The sequence below is a fragment of the Euphorbia lathyris genome, chromosome 2, assembly GCF_963576675.1.
Source record: "Euphorbia lathyris chromosome 2, ddEupLath1.1, whole genome shotgun sequence".
NCBI lineage: Eukaryota > Viridiplantae > Streptophyta > Magnoliopsida > Malpighiales > Euphorbiaceae > Euphorbia > Euphorbia lathyris.
In genome coordinates this window covers 30,129,274-30,150,081 of record NC_088911.1, presented here as the reverse complement: position 1 = coordinate 30,150,081, position 20,808 = coordinate 30,129,274, and the positions used below count along the sequence as shown (strand labels likewise).

The following is a 20,808-nucleotide window of genomic DNA, read 5'->3' as shown; positions in this document are numbered from 1 at the left end:
GGGACCGGAAAAAATTATTATTTTAAAGAGTTTATTAATTTTATCGAGTATTAATTTATAAAGGTTTTAATGTACTTGTGACTAAAGCTAGTTAGTCAAAATTAATTTTTTAATAGAATAAATGCGTGTATATATTTATTAAAAATCAATATACTTGTGACTAAAGCTAGTTAAAATTAAAAATCAAGTGAGTCGACTCGACGCTCGCCAGACGCCAACCATTTTGATTTTATATGTTTAGATCCCTATAACCTTCCAAAATTATCAATTCCACCCAAAGTACTTCCATAAAATTTTCATCATCTTCACCTCCAACATAATCATGGCGTCCCTAGCGTCCACCGCTTTGTCCAAGATCCCACCGTCTTCTCCAAAAATCCTGGGCAGTACAAATTGGCGTCTACAACCATTAACCCCACAGCAATTCAGACAAGTATATGGAAGAAGGACTTTGCCCAAAATAGTCATAAGAGCCACGAGCCCAACTGCAGCACCTGGTTCTCAATCTCCCGGACTTTACTCCGCTCAGAAGTTTGAGCTCACTGCTCAAAACGTAGACCTAGTTCTCGAGGATGTTCGACCTTATTTGATTGCTGATGGTGGAAACGTCGACGTTGTGTCCGTTGAAGATGGTGTTATATCTCTTAAACTTCAAGGTATTGTGATTCTCTCCTCCCGTTTCTATCGATTTTTCTTTTCAGTATATTCTAGTGAAGTTTGAAATCGATGATCGGCTGTCTACCTCATTGAGATTGTGGTTCAGTATCCCATTTTTGGCAGCCTCTTTTGCTGTATGACAAGTGAAAATTTTAAAATTATCGGGATTGGCGGTGATTTTGGACGTTTGAAGATACAAGAGTCTAAATTGATGTTATTTTGGGATTCTCTATTCAAAATCAACGGAGAGTAATGAGATTTTTAGCTACTTCAAATTGCACACCCATTCTCCTAATTATGATGTTTTTGTGGCCAGTTAGGCTTTTTTTTACTGATATTGTCCGATGGAGAAGTTTTTTTTTTTCAATTCAGAGTACTATTTTCATTTTCATATCATAGTTTTTCCTGAAGAAGGCAACGTCCTCTGGAAATTGTAGTGGAAACATACCTTTGATACTAGTGTATTAGCTAGAACTTGTCTTTGAGACTGATTTCAATTGTCTACAACAAAATGTTGTTCCATATTGCCTTAATTTTTCAATTTCATAGCAAGCAAGGACTGAACCTAATTTAAACGTGAAGTCACATAGATACGGCATTCCCATAGTTTATAAGCCTGTGTTTGTTTTGATCCTTTTTTCTCTTAATCCTTTTCATGGATCTTTGAGGAAGTCTCTGATTCAGCAATTACAATCAGAAAGGGGTCCCTTCTATTTCCCTAGAGTAAATGATGAGGGCATCATTTCACTAAGCCCGAGCCCGGAGCCAAGAGACTTGAGAACCGGGAAAACCAGCCCAGCACGCGGGGCGGACTCGCCAAGGCGCGGGGCGTGAAGGAACTAGTTCTCGAAGATTTGCCCAGAAGCTCAGGAACGCGGGGCGTCCGTCTAGGAGTGCGGGGCGTGGATTTGGCGTCGGAGGAGAAACCAACCCAGGAGGGCAAGCACGCGGGGCGTAGTCCCGAAGACGCTCCGCGTGAAGTTCACCACCCATGGTCACCAGAAGCAGAAGCTCAAATACGCGGGGCGTGACTCCAGGAACGCCACGCGTAAAGTCCTTCGCGAAGACTCTCCCGGATCAGGAGCCGCGTTACGCGGAGCGTACCAAGACCCACGCGGGGCGTGGGCTGCTGAGAGAATACTTCTCCTCCAAGTTCTTACCAAGAGGGGACCATTACTGTTGGTGTTTATTTACTGTTTTGCCACCAACCCTTATTTACTAAACTACCATGGACTCTTTCCTTCCCCATCCTACCCTTAGGCACATACTTTGCCCAAAACCCTATTCATGGGTTTTTGGTCTTTATCCTTGTTATTTTGGAGAGTATTTAAACCCTCCTCTTTGTAATGTTCCTTAACTTTGAATGAATTAAAAACTAAAAGCCTCCATTGGAGCTTGGATTATCAATCATTGGGTTTACTCAACCTTCTAGTTTAGCTAGAGAAGTTTGTATTCTTTGTTGGTTTACGATTAAAACCTTTAGTTGATTTCAATCTACATCAGTTGGTATCAGAGCCGAGTCGTTTTCCTTCCGGAGACTTCTTCTCGGAAATGGTTCAACCACGTATCACAAACGAAGCCACCGGATCCATGGAGCAATGAGTTGAGGCACTAGAAGGCGACGTGAAGCATATCACGGAGTCTCTAAGAGCGATAGAGGAGAAGCACGACACGAGTACCCGAGATCTTCGTCTCATCCTTGAAGAACTCACAATAACAACCCGCAATACTCAAGCTCTCTTAATCGGAGAGCCTCATCGGCGGCAAGAAGAACAAGCCCGTCCTCTACTTGACCGACAACCGACACCACCACCAAGGAGAACTTATGCATCCCAAGCCATGGACCCTCAGGTTCAAGAGGTAAGACGGACTAATCCCGTAATCATTAGAAATGCGGATAGTGATAGTGATGGGGACTTGTTTGATGATTACGACATGCCTAGTTGCTAGGAATATGGGGATTAGGATGGATGATAATGCTATGCATGATAGGCCTAGACATGATGTGCATGTGAATGATGTTGTTGGTCCCGCGCATGTGCGTGCCGGGAATATGGATATTGTGCATAATGATGTTGTAGGTGGTTATGAGAGGGAGAATGTTGGGTTGAATGACCCGTATGGGGGTCGGGGTAATGAAAGAGGCGGATATAGAGGCGAGCCGAATGTGAGAATGGGGTTTGGAGGCAATTTTGAGAGGGACGACGCCTTCAAACTGAAAGTAGACTTCGGGGGAGAACTCGACATAGAGGGTTTTCTTGATTGGTTGTTAGAGGTGGAGCGATTCTTTGATTATGCGGGAATATCGGAGGATCGGAAAGTCCGTTTGGTAGCTTACCGATTGAAAGGAGGAGCTTCGGTTTGGTGGGATAATATGAAGGAAGGGAGAAGAAGAGGAGGAAGGGAGCCGATTAGATCTGGGCTTAGGATGAAATCGATGTTGCGGGAAAAATTTCTGCCACCCGACTACGAGCAATACATTTACAGTTCTTACCGGAATTGTTCGCAAGGTGCAAGGAGTGTGCACGAATACACCTCGGAGTTCTTGCGGCTTTCGGCAATGGCTAACTTGTCGGAAACCGAAAGCCAAAAGACTTCTAGGTATCTTGAAGGATTGAGGTACAACATCCAAGACCGGATTGGAACACAGATGGTGATTCGGGTGCAAGACGCCCGTAATTTAGCATTAAAGGCCGAGGCACAGTTGAGTTTGAGGGGACGTGAAGGCTATAGGAGAGCCGGGGCTGAGAGCACTTATGGAGGGAGAGGAGCTCCCAAGGGAATTGATAAGGGTAAAGGAATTGCAAGTTCAAGCGATTCCAAGGCGCCAAGTGCGGAAAAGGCACCTAGTGGAGATGTGAGGCCTTTTAAGGCGACACAACCCCCTAGGGGCAACAACCCCTATGCGAGACCGGCTCCATTCAAATGCTTCCGATGTAATGAGTCGGGTCACCGCTCAAATGAGTGTCCCAAGAGGAGGAGTGCCAACATGGTTGAGCGATACGACAATGATGATGAATATGATGATGAAGGGGATGTTTGTTGTGATCCCGTGGATGATGAGTACGAGGGAGAGTATGAAGGGGGGCAGGCTATACATGTGGTGAGGAGACTCTTGATCTCGAGTAGAGTGGAGATGGACCAAAGACATCAATTGTTCTGAACTCGATGTTTAGTTCAAGGGATAAAGTGCAATGTGATTACTGGCAGTGGTAGCCAAGAGAACATCATTAGCGACACAGCGGCTAAGAGGTTTGGGTTGGTTATCGAATCACATCCGAGTCTGTATAGTATGGGTTGGATCAAGAATGTCGGGGAGCTGAAAGTCACTCAAAGGTGTAGGGTACCTCTTGAGATAGGAGAGTACCGGGATGAAGTCTATTGTGACATTGCAGAGATGGATGCTTGCCACCTACTGTAGGGACGTCCGTGGCAATTTGATAGGGATGCTACCCATGCCGGAAGGAAGAACACCTATCGGTTTGTGAAGGACGGGATTCGTTATGTGCTTACACCTCTTGTGGGGGAATCCAAAAGCAAGGAGAAATCTACGTTGATCGTTTGCCCAACTCACAAGGCGTTCATTAACGAGTGTGAGGAAAGTCAAACGGTCTATGTAGTGATGGTGAAATCTAGTACACCGTCGGAGAGGGTAGGTAGCGAGGGGGAAGAAGTTCCGGAAGAAGTCGGAAAATTGCTTAATAAGTTCCGTGACGTGTTTCCGGAAGAGTTACCATATGTGCTACCACCCCTACTGGACATCCAACACCATATAGATCTTGTGCCGGGAGCTAGCTTGCCTAGTCTTCCTCATTATTGGATGAGTCCCAAAGAGAGTGAAGTAATGAAGGAGAAGGTGGAAGAGTTGATCAGAATGGGCTATGTTAGGGAGAGCATGAGTCCATGTGCGGTCCCGGCTTTGTTGACACCCAAGAAAGATGGGTCGTGGAGGATGTGTGGACAGCCGGGCCATCAACAAGATCACTATTCGGTACAAGTTTTCAATTCCCCGAATTGATGACATGCTTGATCAATTGAGCGGATCCAAGGTCTTTTCCAAGATTGATTTGAGGAGTGGGTACCACCAAATCCGGATCAAGGCGGGAGATGAATGGAAAACGGCGTTTAAGACGCGGGATGGGTTGTATGAGTGGCTAGTGATGCCATTTGGGATGACCAATGCACCATGTACGTTCATGAGGTTGATGAACCAAGTATTGCGTCCGGTGATTGGTAAGTTTGTGATGGTCTACTTTGACGACATCCTCATCCATAGTAAGACGTTGGAAGAACATGTGGAGCATTTGAGGACCGTACTAGTCTTGCTTCGGGAGAACCAACTCTTTGCCAACACTAAGAAGTGTGACTTTGTGATGGAAAGCTTGGTGTTCCTCGGGTATGTGGTCAGTGGGAGTGTATCCGGGTTGATGAAGAGAAAGTTAGAGCAATTCGGGAGTGGCCGACTCCGAAGACCGTCAGGGACATTAGGAGCTTTCACGGGTTGGCTACTTTCTACAGACGGTTCATCCGGAATTTCAGCGCTATTGTGGCCCCCATGACCGAGTGTTTGAAGAAGGGTAGAGGGTTCAAGTGGGGAGATGAGCAAGAGAGCAGCTTCGCCTTGATAAAGGAAAAGCTAAGTACCGCTCCGGTTTTAGCATTTCCAGATTTTGATAAGCTTTTCGAGGTTGAATGTGATGCAAGTGGAGTAGGAGTTGGGGGTGTGTTAATGCAAGAGAAGAGGCCCATAGCTTATTTCAGTGAGAAATTGTGTGAGTCAAGACAAAAATGGGCCACCTATGACAAGGAGTTTTATGCGGTAGTGCGGGCTCTCAAGACGTGGGAACACTATCTCATCGGGAAGGAGTTTATGTTGTACACCGACCACCAAGCCCTCAAGTACCTGGGAAGTCAAAAACAACTCCGGAGCTCCATGCATGCTAGATGGTCCGCTTTCGTGGATAAGTTTCCTTATCAACTTCTTCACAAAGCGGGTCAACAAAACAAAGTGGCGGATGCCTTGAGCCGTAGGATAGCCCTCTTGAAAACAGTGGCTTTGGAGTTAGTGGATTTTGAGCACATCAAGGAAGAATATGAGGAGGACCCGGACTTTGGGCTTGAATTGGAGAAATGTAGGAGAGGTATGGGTATCAATTAGTGAATGGGTTCCTCATGAGGGGTAGCCAATTGTGTCTTCCAAACACATCCATACGGGAAAGAGTGATCCGAGAGTTACACGGAGGGGTGCTGGGGGGACACTTTGGAAGAGACAAAACCTTTGAAGCGGTTAACTCCCGTTACTATTGGCCTAAAGTAAGGAGGGATGTGGCGTACATCGTGGAGCAATGTGAGGAGTGCCAATCTTCCAAGGGGCATGCTACTAATGCCGGATTACGCATTCATCTTCCAATACCGGAGACCATTTGGGAAGATCTCTCCATGGACTTTGTGTTAGGGTTGCCGAGAACTCAACGGGGTATGGACTCCATCTTTGTGGTGGTGGATAGATTCTCGAAGATGGCCCACTTCATCCCGTGTAGGAAGACTAATGACGCCACCGCCATCGCCAAGTTGTTTTTCCGTGAGGTAGTGAGGCTACATGGGGTTCCGAAGAGCATAGTGTCGGATAGGGATACGAAGTTTGTAAGCCACTTTTGGCGGACTCTTTGGGCCATTCTTGGAACCACATTGAAGTTTAGCACCACGGCCCACCCCCAAACGGATGGACAAACCGAAGCGGTAAACCGGACTTTGGGGAACTTATTTGAGAAGCAAGTGTCGAGACAAATCCAAGATGTGGGATTATGTGCTCGCCCAAGCCGAGTTTGCCTACAACTCCGCCATGAGTTCTACTACCGGGAAGTCCCCTTTCGAGATAGTATACACCAAGGCACCCAACCACTCACTTGATTTGAGCGAAGTCCCCAAGGGGGAGAAGAAGAGCGTAGCCGCACATAACTTGGCCAACGACTATCATAAAATGCACCAAGAAGTACTACATCGCATTGAGGAGAAGAATAGTCGGGTCAAAACCAAGGTGGATGAGCGCCGACGGGATGTACAGTTTGAGGTGGGGGATGAGGTGATGGTATACTTGGGCAAAGAACGTCTTATGCATGCCCCGAGTAGTAAGCTGAGGCCGAGGAAGTATGGCCCCTACCGGATCACGAAGAAGATTAGTGCCAACGCGTATCAACTAACCCTTCCCAATTGGCTTGGGAAAATGTCTTCTTCTTTTAACGTGCAAGATCTTAGCTTGTGGAAGCCAGAGGGAACGTTGCCAACCAAGGCATCGGGGGCGAAGTCCGACTCTTTCAAAGAAGGGGAGAATGATGAGGGCATCCTTTCACTAAGCCCGAGCCCAGAGCCAAGAGACGAGAATAGTGAGAACCGGGAAAACCAGCCCAGCACGCGGGGCGGACTCGCCAAGGCGCGGGGCGTGAAGGAACTAGTTCTCGAAGATTTGCCCAGAAGCTCAGGACGCAGGGCGTCCGTCTAGGAGCGCGGGGCGTGGATTCGGCGTCGGAGGAGAAACCAACCCAGGAGGGCAAGCACGCGGGGCGTAGTCCCGAAGACGCTCCGCGTGAAGTTCACCCCCCATGGTCACCAGAAGCAGAAGCTCCAATACGCGGGGCGTGACTCCAGGAACGCCACGCGTAAAGTCCTCCGCGAAGACTCTCCCGGATCAGGAGCCGCGTTACGCGGAGCGTACCAAGACCCACGCGGGGCGTGGGCTGCTTAGAGAATACTTCTCCTCCAAGTTCTTACCAAGAGGGGACCATTACTGTTGGTGTTTATTTACTGTTTTGCCACCAACCCTTATTTACTAAACTACCATAGACTCTTTCCTTCCCCATCCTACCCTTAGGCACATACTTTGTCCAAAACCCTATTCATGGGTTTTTGGTCTTTATCCTTGTTATTTTGGAGAGTATTTAAACCCTCTTTGTAATGTTCCTTAACTTTGAATGAATTAAAAACTAAAAGCCTCCATTGGAGCTTGGATTATCAATCATTGGATTTACTCAACCTTCTAGTTTAGCTAGAGCAGTTTGTATTCTTTGTTGGTTTACGATTAAAACCTTCAGTCGATTTCAATCTACATCAGTAAACCATCAATGAATGCAAGTTGATATATATTAGTTATGGTCATGTCTATGTGCAACAATTTTGGGATGTTCAAGCTGTATGTATATAGTTTATTTCAAACAAAAAAACCTGTTTACGTGTTCTTTGGAAGATTTGCGGTTGCAGTCATATGGACATAACTATTTGGATTAATAAATCTGTTGTCATAGCAGCTTAAATAAAAATAACAATAATATTTTCTTTGTGCATTGTCTAGACACTGATATTTAATAACAGAGAATTCAAACTACTGGTAACCTCCAGGAACACTGCCAAAAAAATAAAATAAAAATGTATAACTTCTATGCATTCTCTACAAGTCTTTAGAAGCTCATGTAGTCATTATTGAAAGCTGGATTTTCCTCTGTATTCATGACTTATATGCACTAATGACCTGATGAATTCCACTCTTAATTTCTGAAGGTATGTGTAATCTTCTTTTCACCATATCTGCACACCTACAAAGCCATGTCTGGTCATTTTTTTGAGCTTATCCTAATATCCTGGATTTATTTTGCCAACAATCCAGGATTTTGACCACAATCCCTTGAATTTAATTCTACGTCTTCATGTCGTGCTTGATAAATGAGCATTACTATAGTGATAAATAATTCACCAGAAGGAAATCCCTAGAGTACAGTACTACTGTGGATACATATTTATGCTGGAGATGGCAACTGTAAGTGTAGTCTTATCTTAAAAAGAGCTTATTGCACATTCTATGTGTGTTAAGGAGAGATATTTATGAATGCGTGAGCAGAGATTTTTTTCTTTTTTTGGAAATTTTACTAGTGAATTGGATTATTGGACAGGAGCATGTGAAAGCTGTCCAAGCTCAACAACCACCATGACAATGGGGATTGAAAGAGTGCTGAAGGAAAAATTTGGAGATGCAGTTAAAGACATACGTCAAGTCTATGATGAAGAAGCGAGGGATACAACTGTTGAGGTATGTTTTGCAACTACCATGAACGGACTGCATTACTTGAAACTTTTTTCTTTGGGTCTTAATATCTCCAAATGCTGTGTGGCTGCAGGCCGTGAATGGGCATCTCGACGTATTGAGGCCAGCAATTAAAAACTATGGTGGGAGCGTGGAAGTACTATCAATTGAGGGTGGAGAATGCCTTGTAAAGTATTCAGGACCCGAGTCCATAGGATCAGGAATCAAAGCAGCAATTAAGGAGAAGTTCCCAGACATTACAAACGTTGTATTCATTGTCTAGGTTAGGCTTTACATTCCACTCTCATCTTAAAAATGTACAGACTTAATAAACCACTATTTGATGTATAACTTAGCACAAGATGCTTGCATATCTGAAAGTTGAGTCTATACGTGTACTTTTGCATCTCTTCATATATTTACGTTTATGTATCTTACTTTTCGTGATGTAGCATTAATTTCATTGAGGTTTTTGTTTTATTTGAACTGAGTTGTATATTCTGTTTCCAATTATCCTGCTTTGTCGCGTTCACTTCATTCAGTTTAGAATTAAGTATTATTCCGGCCACTTTGCATCAGTGACACAAAATTGGTTTCCTTTCTCCAATGTCTTGTAAGGACTAGCCTTATTGCAATCAAGGGATTGCTGTTGCTGAGTGGTGACAACATGAAGAGAAAGGAGTTTAGTGTTGAATAAGATTCTCCCCATTCAGTAATTTGGAGAGCGTTTTATGACTGCAAGCAAAGGGTCCATTATTGTTAATCCAGACACATCTATTGATAACTTATGGCTTTAGTGCCATATTGATGTTATACTCCTTGAACCTTGAGGAAGCAATAGAAGTGCGGGACACCATAATTCTGATGTCCTTTAATTTTTCTAATTTTGTTGTTTCTGTTAACAATAGCACACTGTTAGGATCTCACTATAAGTTGAAGTTAGGTTTCCAAGAGATGCAGGTAATGCTCGTCTTTTTCATATATATAAAGTTGGACAAATAGCAATTGTTTTTGGTGCATCACTGTTTTGTTTCCGCACTAAATTTACAGGTAAAGGGTTGAAGTGAACTTGATGTAATTTGAAATTGGCGATCCGACTTCATTGTTCAAGATTTAGTCAGATTTAGTACATCATATAGATCGAGTTGAAAGAGGATTGCCACACTTCAATTCTGCTTCTTTCTGAACGACGAAGGGATGCCAATTGCAATAACATAATTCCTAGCCAGACTTGTCAGCAGCAGCGGTAGCGGTAGCAGCTATAACGGATCTTAACCAGCGTGCTAAGCTGATCAGGAACGGCGTGTAAACGAAGTAGCAAGTGACCGTCCAAGTGACTAATCCCTGCAATGCAAACAAAATGGAACTCTCAGATATTGGAGAAAGATATTAGTTTTACTAGGACTGCTTTCTTTTCCTCTATTTAGTATCAGGATCACCTGATCAAGAATCTCAATGTTTGCTCCTGGATAATACCAGAGGTGAAACAAGCTGAAACGGGTTCGAAACAAATCAATGAATGCTTCGGACAATATTACTCGGAAAAAAGGTCAGCTTACTTCATCAGAGGAATTTCAGCCAATGGAGAGACTATGCCAATAATGGATGCTAAGGTGAAGCCAAGCCATGTCCTATCCAGGGAGAACCATATGAGTTCTGCTACAGCAAACAACACATAGGCTTCAACATTGTCTGCTATTCCAGCTTTATACAATTCAGCACTCAATTCTATGAATGCCACAAGTGCTCTGCATCAAACATCAAAACCAATGATCTTTTCTTTACTAGTTAAGGAGAAACAATATATATATATATATATATACTTACACCAAACTAACAGCTACTTTCTCGATGCTGCCTTGTCGGATCTTCGAAGGGTCCCTTTCGTCCAAGTAGAGTTGCAGTAATCCAACAGTGCAGTAAAACAATCCCAGTAAAGGAGGAACCTGATAGAAGATAGTAGTGATCAGCTATGTTGCATGGAAACTGAAACTGAAACGGATACGGACACTTATAAAAGTTACTACCCAGATGTTTGTGTGAAGAGGACCAATGTTGATGGATCCATTTTGATAGACAACAAGATTGACTCTTGAATGAAGACCATCCACGAGAGGACCCAACAAGAATCCGGAACCGAAGAGCGAAAGAGAAATAGATGGCCAAGTAGTTGACAGAGTGGCTCTTCTTTCATCTTGCAAACTGCAATGGGGTTTGAATAAGCAGCGTTTTGGAGACAGGTGGTTTTGAGGAAAGCACAGAGAAGTCCTGAAAGGGAGGAGTCCATTCATGTTTTCTTTTCAACCTCACATTTTCCATCTTGTGACTGATCTCTACTAATCTGTATTTTGTGGTAGAGTTGGTAATTTGTGGCAACTGAGAGATGATTTTAGTATTATATAATTGGACTGCTATAAAAAAAAAAAAAAGTAAAAAGAAAAAAAAAGTTTTTTGGGCTTCGAATACTGTAAATTTTTGTGACGAAGTGGTATATTCCAAGCAAAATTATTTTTTAATAATTCTATTAATTAAGGTATTAAAGGTAAAGGCTATGGTTACTTTGTTTTTAACAAAGTAAATCTTGTTGGAAATTTTGGTAAAATGGCTCTTTAGCCTTTGCTTGTCTTTTGTGACTTTAAGTAAAACTTTTGAGTTGGTTGAAGGGTTTATATTGGGTTGGGCCAAAAGAGTTATTAAATTGTTCGTTCGCCCGTCCGTCCCGACGGACTGGGCCCAATTTTTATTTGGCCATTAAATATTTTAAACCTTTTTTACTATTCCTTAACAAGTTAAAAGCCTATCTCCACTATCCCTGATTTTACTCAACTATTACGTTTTTCTCTCCACAAATGTTGTCCACTACAACGTTCGATTTTAATCATATGTCGAACCCACTGTTCGATATATTTGTGAACAAAAAGTCTGCGAAAGAAATTTGGGTCTCATTAAAAGATAAGTATGGGTCTGATGATGCTGGAAAAAGAAAATATGTTGTTGGCAGGTGGCTACATTATCAGATGGTTGATCATAAACCGATCATTGATCAGATTCACGAATATGAGAACCTTGTTGCTGAAGTTCTCAATGAAGGGATGAATATGTGCGATATGCTTCAAGCCAATGTTCTGCTGGAGAAGTTCCCTCCTTCCTGGAGTGACTTCAGAAACCACATGAAGCACAAAAAGAAAGATTTCAGTCTGCAGGAGCTTGTTAGTCATATGCGAACTGAAGAAGCAAACAGAATGAAAGATAAGCAACTTTCCTCTATTTCTGTTTCTATTAATGCTAATGTGGTTGAATCTGTTGTGATTCCAAAAGACAGATCAAAAGGATATGCAAACAAGTCCCAGAAAGGCTTCAAACAGAATAAGTCTTTCAAGCATGGAAAGGTCCAAAAGCGAAAGGTTGAATGCTTTGGGTGTGGAAAACCCGAGCACAGAGCATTTCAATGTTTCCAAAGGAAGAACCAACAGAATCCAAATCAAAATGCTAACACAAAGCCTATCGGACAATCCAATTTGGTGGAGAACGATGAAATCATTGCTGCTGTGGTGGTAGAGTCGAACTTGGTGGAAAACAAAACTGACTGGGTGCTGGATACTGGAGCTACCAGACACTTATGTTCAAACAGGGAGCTGTTTCATCATTTTGAGGATGCTGCTGATGGAGAGTGCGTCTACATGGGTAACACCGCAACTGCTGGTGTTGTTGGTAAAGGAACAGTCTTACTCAAATTAACTTCTGGAAAAAGTTTATCATTGAATAATGTTCTGTATGTGCCTTCACTTCGTAGGAATCTTATTTCTGGTAGTTTATTGAATAAGGCTGGTTTAAAAATTACTTTTGAGACTGATAAGGTGATTCTTACTAAGAATGAGACCTTTGTAGGGAAAGGGTATTTAGGTAATGGGCTTTTTATCATGAACACTGTTTATGTTAACTCTGTTGGAAATAATGCAAGTTCTTCTGGTTCTGCTTATTTATGCGAGTCCTTGGATGTTTGACATGATAGATTAGGACATGTGAATTATGCTTCTATTAAAAGGTTGAAAAATATGCATGTTATTGATATTGTTAATTCTGAGCATGAAAGAAAATGTTCCATTTGTGTAGAAGCTAAATTTGCCAAGAAGCTTTTTCCATCTGTTACTAAGAGAAGTACTGAACTGCTTGAATTAATTCATTCTGATCTAGCTGACTTTAAGAATTCCATTAGTAAAGGTGGTAAGAGATGGTATATGACTTTTGTTGATGACTTTTCTAGATACACCAAAGTATATCTTTTAAGATCAAACTGAAAGCATGTTTCTAAAATATAAAATGGAAGTAGAAAATCAGCTAGATAGAAAAATAAAAAAGCTTAGATCTGATAGAGGTGGAGAATACGGAACCAATTTCCTTAAAACGTTTTGTGAGAAAAATGGCATTATACATGAAACCAGTGCACCATATACACCACAACAAAACGGTATAGCTGAAAGGAAAAATAGAACGCTTAAGGAAATGATGAATGCCATGTTGATTAGTTCTAGTATGCCTGATAATATGTGGGGGAGGCTGTTTTGTCTGCATGCTATATTTTAAATAGAGTTCCTCATAAAAAATTAGACAAAACTCCTTATGAGCTTTGGAAGGGGTATTCGCCTAATTTAAATTTCTTGAGGGTCTGGGGTTGTCTTGCTAAAGTTGCTTTTCCATCTTTTAGAAAACCCAACATATGGCCAAAAACCTTTGATTGTGTTTTTATTGGATATGCTTCTAATAGTGTTGCCTTTAGATTTATGGCATTAAATGACTATACTATATGTGAATCTAGAGATGCAGAGTTCTTTGAAAGTATTTTTCCTTTAAAGAAAAATCTTGTGTGTGATGATGTTGGTCCTTCTAATTCTGTACCTGCTAGTGATTCTCTTTCTTCTAGTTCTTTGTAAAAACATGATGAATGTGAACATGAACCTAGAAGAAGTAAAAGAAGGAAAATAGCTAATAGTTTTGGACCCGACTTTGTTTCCTTTTTTTTGTTAGAAAATTCAGATAGAATAGATGATGTTTTTATGTCTACCTATCTAATAGAAGAAGATCCTAAGACATATAAGGAGGCCATGACCTCTGTAGATGCTAACTTTTGGAAAGAGGCAATAAAAAATGAATTAGACTCTATTATGGTAAATCACACTTGGGATCTAGTCTTTTTGCCTAAAGGGTCCAAAACTATAAAACTTAAATGGATCTTCAAAAGAAAAAGAAGACCTGATGGATCCATTGAAAAGTTCAAAGCTAGATTAGTTGCCGTAGGCTATAGTCAAAAGAAAGGAATTGACTATTTTGATACTTACTCTCCTGTTACTAAAATTTCTACTATTAGAATCTTAATTGCAATTGCAGCAATACATAATTTGGTGGTACATCAAATGGATGTAAAAACAGCTTTTCTAAATGGTGATTTAGAAGAAGAAATCTATGTGCAACAACCTGAGGGAAATATTGTACCCGACCAGGAAGATAAGGTATGCAAACTGAGGAAGTCACTGTATGGCCTGAAACAGGCACCCAAACAATGGTATGAAAAGTTTAACCCCACTTTACTTTCTGATGGGTACGTAGTTAATGGATCAGATACATGCGTTTATTCTAAATCATTTGGATCAAATTATGTATTTATATGTCTTTATGTGGATGATATGCTTATCTTAGGCACTAATTTAGAAGTAGTGAATAACACCAAAGCCTTCTTATCATCACAATTTGACATGAAAGACATGAGAAAAGCTGATGTAATTCTTGGTGTCAAAATTACAAAAATTGAAAATGACCTTTCTTTAGGACAATCACATTATGTTGAGAAATTATTGAAAAAGTTTGATAGTTTTGATGTAGTGCAAGCTAGAACACCCTATGATCCTAGCATATGTCTTACTAAAAATAAAGGGCATAGTGTTTCACAAGAAGAATATGCTAAAATTATTGGGAGTGTTATGTTCTTAATGACTCATACTAGACCTGACATTGCATATGCTGTAAATAGATTGAGTAGATATACTCACAATCCAAATGATGAACATTGGAATGCATTTCGTCGTTTACTTAAATACTTGAGAGGTACCATGAATTTTAATTTGCATTTTAATAAATTTCCTGTTGTTTTAGAAGGATACTGTGATGCAAATTGGTCATCCAAAAATGATTTGGTATGTTCCACTAATGGTTATGTTTTCGTTTTGGGTGGTGGTGCCGTCTCTTGGAGATCATGTAAACAAACCTGTATTGCACGCTCAACCATGGAATCAGAATTTATAGCACTAGAACTAGCTAGTCAAGAAGCAGATTGGTTGAGAAGTTTATTGGCAGATGTCCCATTGTGGGGGAGATCTAATGCACCTATCTCACTTCATTGTGATTCTCAGGCAGCCATAGGTACTGCAAAAAACAGTGTCTACAACAGAAAGAAAAGACACATTCGCATTAGACATAGTGCAATAAGACAACTCTTGAAACATGGGGTAATTGCCTTAGATTTTGTGAGATCAGAGAAGAATCTAGCTGATCCGTTCACCAAAGGGTTACCTAGAAGAATGGTTCTAAAAACATCGAGGGGAATGGGCCTAAAGCCCACTGATTAAAGAAAATATGGTGGATACCATACGTGGTCAAACGAAACCATACTATCTTTTTATACACTATATTTTACCCATTCCTATGACTTTTGATAGTGTGTATAATCCATAGCCCGTGGTGTGGTGGTTCATTTATATGAACTTGATGGATGCTCCTTTTGAGGTTGAGTTATGAGAAACTCTTAATGGTCTCTTATAGAGATCACCTACATGTGTGTGAAGGTGGGCCGCCTTCTATGAAAGACTTTGGGCTGTCTTTCTAGAGCACTCATGAGATCCAAGGTGTGCGCATGACCATTAAAGGCGCTATTGTTTTTATCGCGGAACAGCAAAATTTTGTTTAAAGGTTTTCTTTACGTGTTGTGAGGGTCTCAGTTACAGTTGTAGAAGTTCAAGAGCAATTCACTTCTAAAACTATAACATGTTGCCTCACATCACTATGTATCAATTCAATCGAAAGATATTGATGCTTAAGTTTTTAAAATCTGTAACTTATTGCCCAGAAAAGATATATTATTGTTCTTAAAACTGTTTTGCTATAAAGCCATTTGTGGGGGATTGTTGGAGATTTTGGTAAAATGGCTCTTTAGCCTTTGCTTGTCTTTTGTGACTTTAAGTATCCCACATGGGAAACTTTTGAGTTGGTTGAAGGGTTTATATTGGGTTGGGCCAAAAGAGTTATTAAATTGTGTTTAGTGGGTTTTACAAAATAAACCACACGCGCGCGCTCGCTCGTTCGACCGCCCGCCCCGACGGACTGGGTCCAATTTTTATTTGGCCATTAAATATTTTAAACCTTTTTGACTATTTCTTAACAAGTTAAAAGCCTATCTCCACTATCCCTGATTTTACTCAATCATTACGTTTTTCTCTCCACAAACGTTGTCCACTACAACGTTCGATTTTAAACTAAAATAAAAACGAACTCCTAGCAGTTCTGTATTTACGTTTTCTCAATTGCGATTTCGATCTCAAACATTAATCTTTTCTCTGGGCATTAAAATTCTTGTTGTTCCAAAACTTCGCCCTAGAGTGCACTAGGTCGGCGCTTGCTGTGTAAACCTTGGTTGACGATCGGACTTTCAGATTGCACCAGAGTCTGCCGTAATCGTTTTCAACGCAGTGGTTCTGTCCACGACACAACATTTACATTCCGATAAGTTTATTCTGTTCCCTCTTTTGTACTTACAAATCTTACTTTGTGTCTTTTCACCATTAGATGAATTCTACATTCTATCATCCAATGGTGAAAAAAACAAAATAATATTTACTTTGCTAAAAACAAAATAATATTTAGTTTGTTAAAAACAAAGTAACCATAGCTTGCACCTTCTATTAAAATCCAATGATATTTTTATTCAATTATTTTTTTGCTGAGTTACTCTATTTTGCTATTTCTCTGAATTTTTTTACCGGCTGAGAGAAATAATAGATTTTATTTTGATTATTATATTGAAATTTCTTGAGAAAATTGTTTGGGTAAAAATCACATAAATTTTATTTCGACTATTATATTGAAATTTTGAGCAAAAATCACTTTGATCACGTCATTAACCTCAATAGTTATATAAAGAAGGCAAAAAAAAAAAAAAATAATTAAATTCCTGAACTTTAGGTGTTTTAAGAATTAAGTTCCTGATCATTTATTTTTCCACATAAAGCTCTTGATCATTGATTTTATTATGGATTAGACCCTTATTTAACTTTTTCGTCGAGTTTGCACTACATATATCATTTTGGTGATTTGGCTTGTCGACATGGACAAATAAAAATAAGAATTCATTGACTAGGAGAGAAAAAAATTAAAAACTATAACGAAATTATATAAATTAATTTCCACTATATTCTTTCAAACTTGATTTTCTCCCCTCCCATCAGGGGCGGAGCCAGAGGGGACGGGGAGGGTCGGCCGACCCTCCGACTCCGCCGGAAAACCCCAAAATAGAGGTTTTCTACCCTGATTTTGTCAAGGGCCGCCATGGCTGGAGCCCCTCCAGCCATGGCGGCGTAAGAACATCGCAGAAGATGGGTGAAAGTTTCACCCATCTTCTGCTCTTTTTTTTAGGTTGCTGATGCACAAAACGACGCCGTTTTGTGCATCACAAAACGACGCCGTTTTGTGCATCACAAAACGACGCCGTTTTGTGCTGCAGCAACTTAAAAAAAAAGAAAGATGGAAAGGGCATTTATGCTCTTTCCATCCACACACACAGGCGTTGTAAATTGTAATTACAACGGCTCTTCTTTTCTTTTCTCATTCAACAACAGAAAAGAAAAGAAGAGAAGAGAAGACTTGGAGGTAGGGAAAAATTCCCCAAACTCCCACAATTTTTTTATAAATTCATATTCACCCAATCTTTTTCTTTTTTTATAAATTCATATTCATCTAATCATTTTCTTTTCTACTCTCACTCAATTCAAGTAAGTTCTTTATTTTGTCTAATTTATTTTATTTTTAGGTTTTTTTATGAGTTCTAAATTAGAGATTTCTAATTTAGATTTTTTTAGGGATTTCTAATTTAGAGCTTTATTTAAGGATTTCTAATATATTGTTTGCTTATTTAGATATTCTAATTAATTTAGGGCTTTAGAATTTAGGGGTTTCTAATTTAGGGTTTAAGTAAGGTATTTCCAATTTAGGGATTTTACTAAAGGATTTCAAATATGTTGTTTAGTTAGAGATTCTAATTTAGAGATTTCAAATTTATGGATTCGTGATTGATAATGTTATATTTAGGGGTTTTAATTAAATTAATGATATTTAGGGATTGTAATGGAATTGATAATGTGGTAAATTTTAGGGGGTTTTTTTTTTATTGAATTGATAATATGATATATTTTAGGGGTTTTAATTTGATTGAAGATATTCAACTAAATGTTATAAAATTAAATAAACTGTTAATGAACATTGAACATGCTGGAAAAAAAATTCTTGAGACGTTATACGAAAAGAAATTCTACATAGAGTGGAGCCCCCCCGAGGTTTGGGTCCTGGCTCCGCCCCTGTCTCCCATTTTGTGATTTTCAACATTAGAATCGCCAAATCGATCTTCTCATCTCCTACAGTCGACGGAAAAGTTAAATAAGGGTCCAATCCATAACATAATCAATGATCAATGGCTCAATATAGAAAAATAAATGATCAGTGGCTTGATCTTTAAAACATGTAAATTCAGAGGTTTAATTATGTTTTTTTACCTATAAAGAACTCTTAATAATATTTCACACATAAAAAATCCTACAAAAAAAAAAAAAAACTAACACCAAAAATGGCTATGCACATTTTCCTCAATAATATTACTGAATTTTATTTTCATTATAATTTTTGGATTTCAAAAATAAATATTATAATCTCTGAAATTTACGCTTTCTACATTTAGTGTTGAATAAATCAAAAGAACCGATAACAATTTCAAAATAAAAAAGTTATTTAAAATTATATTTTTTATTCAAAATAAACAACTGTTTTCTTTTTATTAACTAAACACCTAAATGACATGAGTTCTAAAAATTTAAAAATTAAAGTTGCTTATAATATTTTCATCATTTCTATAATTGAGTATTATATATTATTTGAGTAATCATCTTAGCCAAAGGTAAAATAAACTATTATGTTAATAAAGTATAAAATTCGGGTGCATTTGTCAAAGGAGTGTGATGGATCAAGGAAGCCATATAATGAAAATAAATGCTAAGTAGTGGAACTATGTGAGTAACTTATCCTTTTTCAACTTTGCTCCTAATGTTTTTAGAAAAGTGGACGTACTCTTAAAGCAAGAAACAATAAAAAAATTTGTCTTTAATATTTCAAATTTGTAACTATTTTGGATTTGAATGGGTAATATAACTCATAAAATGAGACTCTTACCTGAGCTCCGACGTGGAAGTATGAGTGTCAATGCACCCTCTCGCCAAAAACCACCACTTACAAGGGTCATTCTACCCTTACCCACCCCTTCATTTGCAAGTATTGATTACACTACCAACACATGAAGAGGTGTGTATTTTTTTTTCTTTTTTTTCTTCGAGCCCAAATCAAAATGATGCCATTTTGACTTGTATAAAAACAAAGAAGGTTTTAAGTGCATTCCATATTGGCTAAATTTGTTTTTTTTTTTTTTTTACTCCACTACTATTTGAACATCCAAAATTACTTCACGTTCAAAATGTTAAGAACAAAATTTTATTATAAAACCTTCAATAGGTTGAGAGTTTACTTGGCCATAATACTAAAGTAGAGTAAATCAAATGATACTTATCTATGAAATGCATTATTGTTTGAAGGTAAGTATTGCTTTAATAATACTGGTATTGTATCTAGTCAATTTGGATCATATATTAACCCTAATTACTAAATAAATTTGAACATCAGGGTCCATATGGACATTATTGTGTATTTAGTTTGAGAGTAGAAAAAAAAAAGGCTTAGAATGTTATTTAGCCCTCTATTCAAAATTTTATCATTTGATCATGACCTATTATTTGATCATGACCTATTATTCGATCATATTTGGCTCTTAAACTATCACAGTTGATGAAATTTCATCCAATTTAAATAAAGATTTGACAAAACCGTTGTTACCCTTATGTGGTGATATTTTGATAAATGGATTTGCCACAGATTTTCTCATGTAAAAATAATTAATTAGATTTAAAAAAATCCTAAAATAAAATTTACCAAATCTAAGTGTAAAAATATCGTCATATGTCAATAGGATAACAAGTTTTGTTAAGTCTCCATTCAACTTGGTAAAATTTCACCAATTGGGATATGCTAGAAGCCAAATATAACTAAATAATAGGTCAAAGACCAAAAAACAAAATTTTGGATAGATCAAAGACCAAATAGTGGTTTAAGCCAAAAAAATAAAAAATAAAATGTAATGTTATACATGAAATAACTGTTATATCCTCAGTATTTAAAAATAATGTTGAAAGGTGAAGGTAATTATCTTACCATCAAAACCCCCCAAAAATTCAGCAAATTGGAGTGCTGAAATACCTAAGCAATTTAATCCATCATTTATCATCCCTTACCATTCCCCTTCTTTACACCTCAAAAGAAATACATACCTTGCTTTTATCTTTCCTTAAGAAACCTCAAAAAGACAAACATTGCGTAAACAATAAAGCAGCAAAGGTTATACATCCTAACACAAGACATCGTGTGAAGCTCAACTTCACTAGTGAATTTCAATATCGGTTTGCATGCTAATTAAGACGACTTCATTGAATTTCAATTGCAGATTTGCTAACAGGCTACACGAACAAAAGCAGATCAAGGATCCGTACAAGAAATTAAACCCAAGCCAACTCTAATTTCCCAACTACATATATTGCAATAAAACCTCTCTTTTAGCTAACTATATATACACTAAAGAGTGTTTGTAACCTCTTATAGGACTAATAAAAATGTAAATGTTATATTCATCTAATGAAATTTAGTTCCTTTTAGATACTAATGAA

The 20,808-nt window shown here is 38.9% G+C and overlaps 2 protein-coding genes across 3 annotated transcripts; one reads left to right on the top strand and one right to left on the bottom strand.

Moving 5' to 3' along the window:
* The first annotated feature begins 255 nt into the window (after positions 1–255).
* Positions 256–9,208, top strand: LOC136217610 (nifU-like protein 1, chloroplastic). Its single transcript, XM_066004209.1, has 3 exons — positions 256–656; positions 8,598–8,734; positions 8,823–9,208. The coding sequence occupies exons 1-3, from the start codon at positions 323–325 to the stop codon at positions 9,009–9,011; spliced, it is 660 nt and encodes a 219-aa protein (XP_065860281.1). The 5' UTR covers positions 256–322; the 3' UTR covers positions 9,012–9,208.
* Positions 9,209–9,683: 475 nt separating this feature from the next.
* Positions 9,684–11,074, bottom strand: LOC136217609 (uncharacterized). 2 transcript variants are annotated; one of them, XM_066004207.1, is made up of 5 exons: positions 10,756–11,073; positions 10,556–10,674; positions 10,288–10,476; positions 10,168–10,219; positions 9,684–10,072 (listed from the first exon to the last, which is right to left on the bottom strand). In XM_066004207.1, exons 1-5 carry the CDS (start codon positions 11,017–11,019, stop codon positions 9,950–9,952), a joined length of 747 nt encoding a protein of 248 aa, XP_065860279.1. In that variant the 5' UTR covers positions 11,020–11,073; the 3' UTR covers positions 9,684–9,949. The 2 variants fall into 2 exon arrangements, with proteins under 2 accessions (XP_065860279.1, XP_065860280.1); XM_066004208.1 differs by lacking the exon at positions 10,168–10,219 and having other exon boundaries at positions 10,756–11,074.
* Between the last annotated feature and the right edge of the window lie 9,734 nt (positions 11,075–20,808).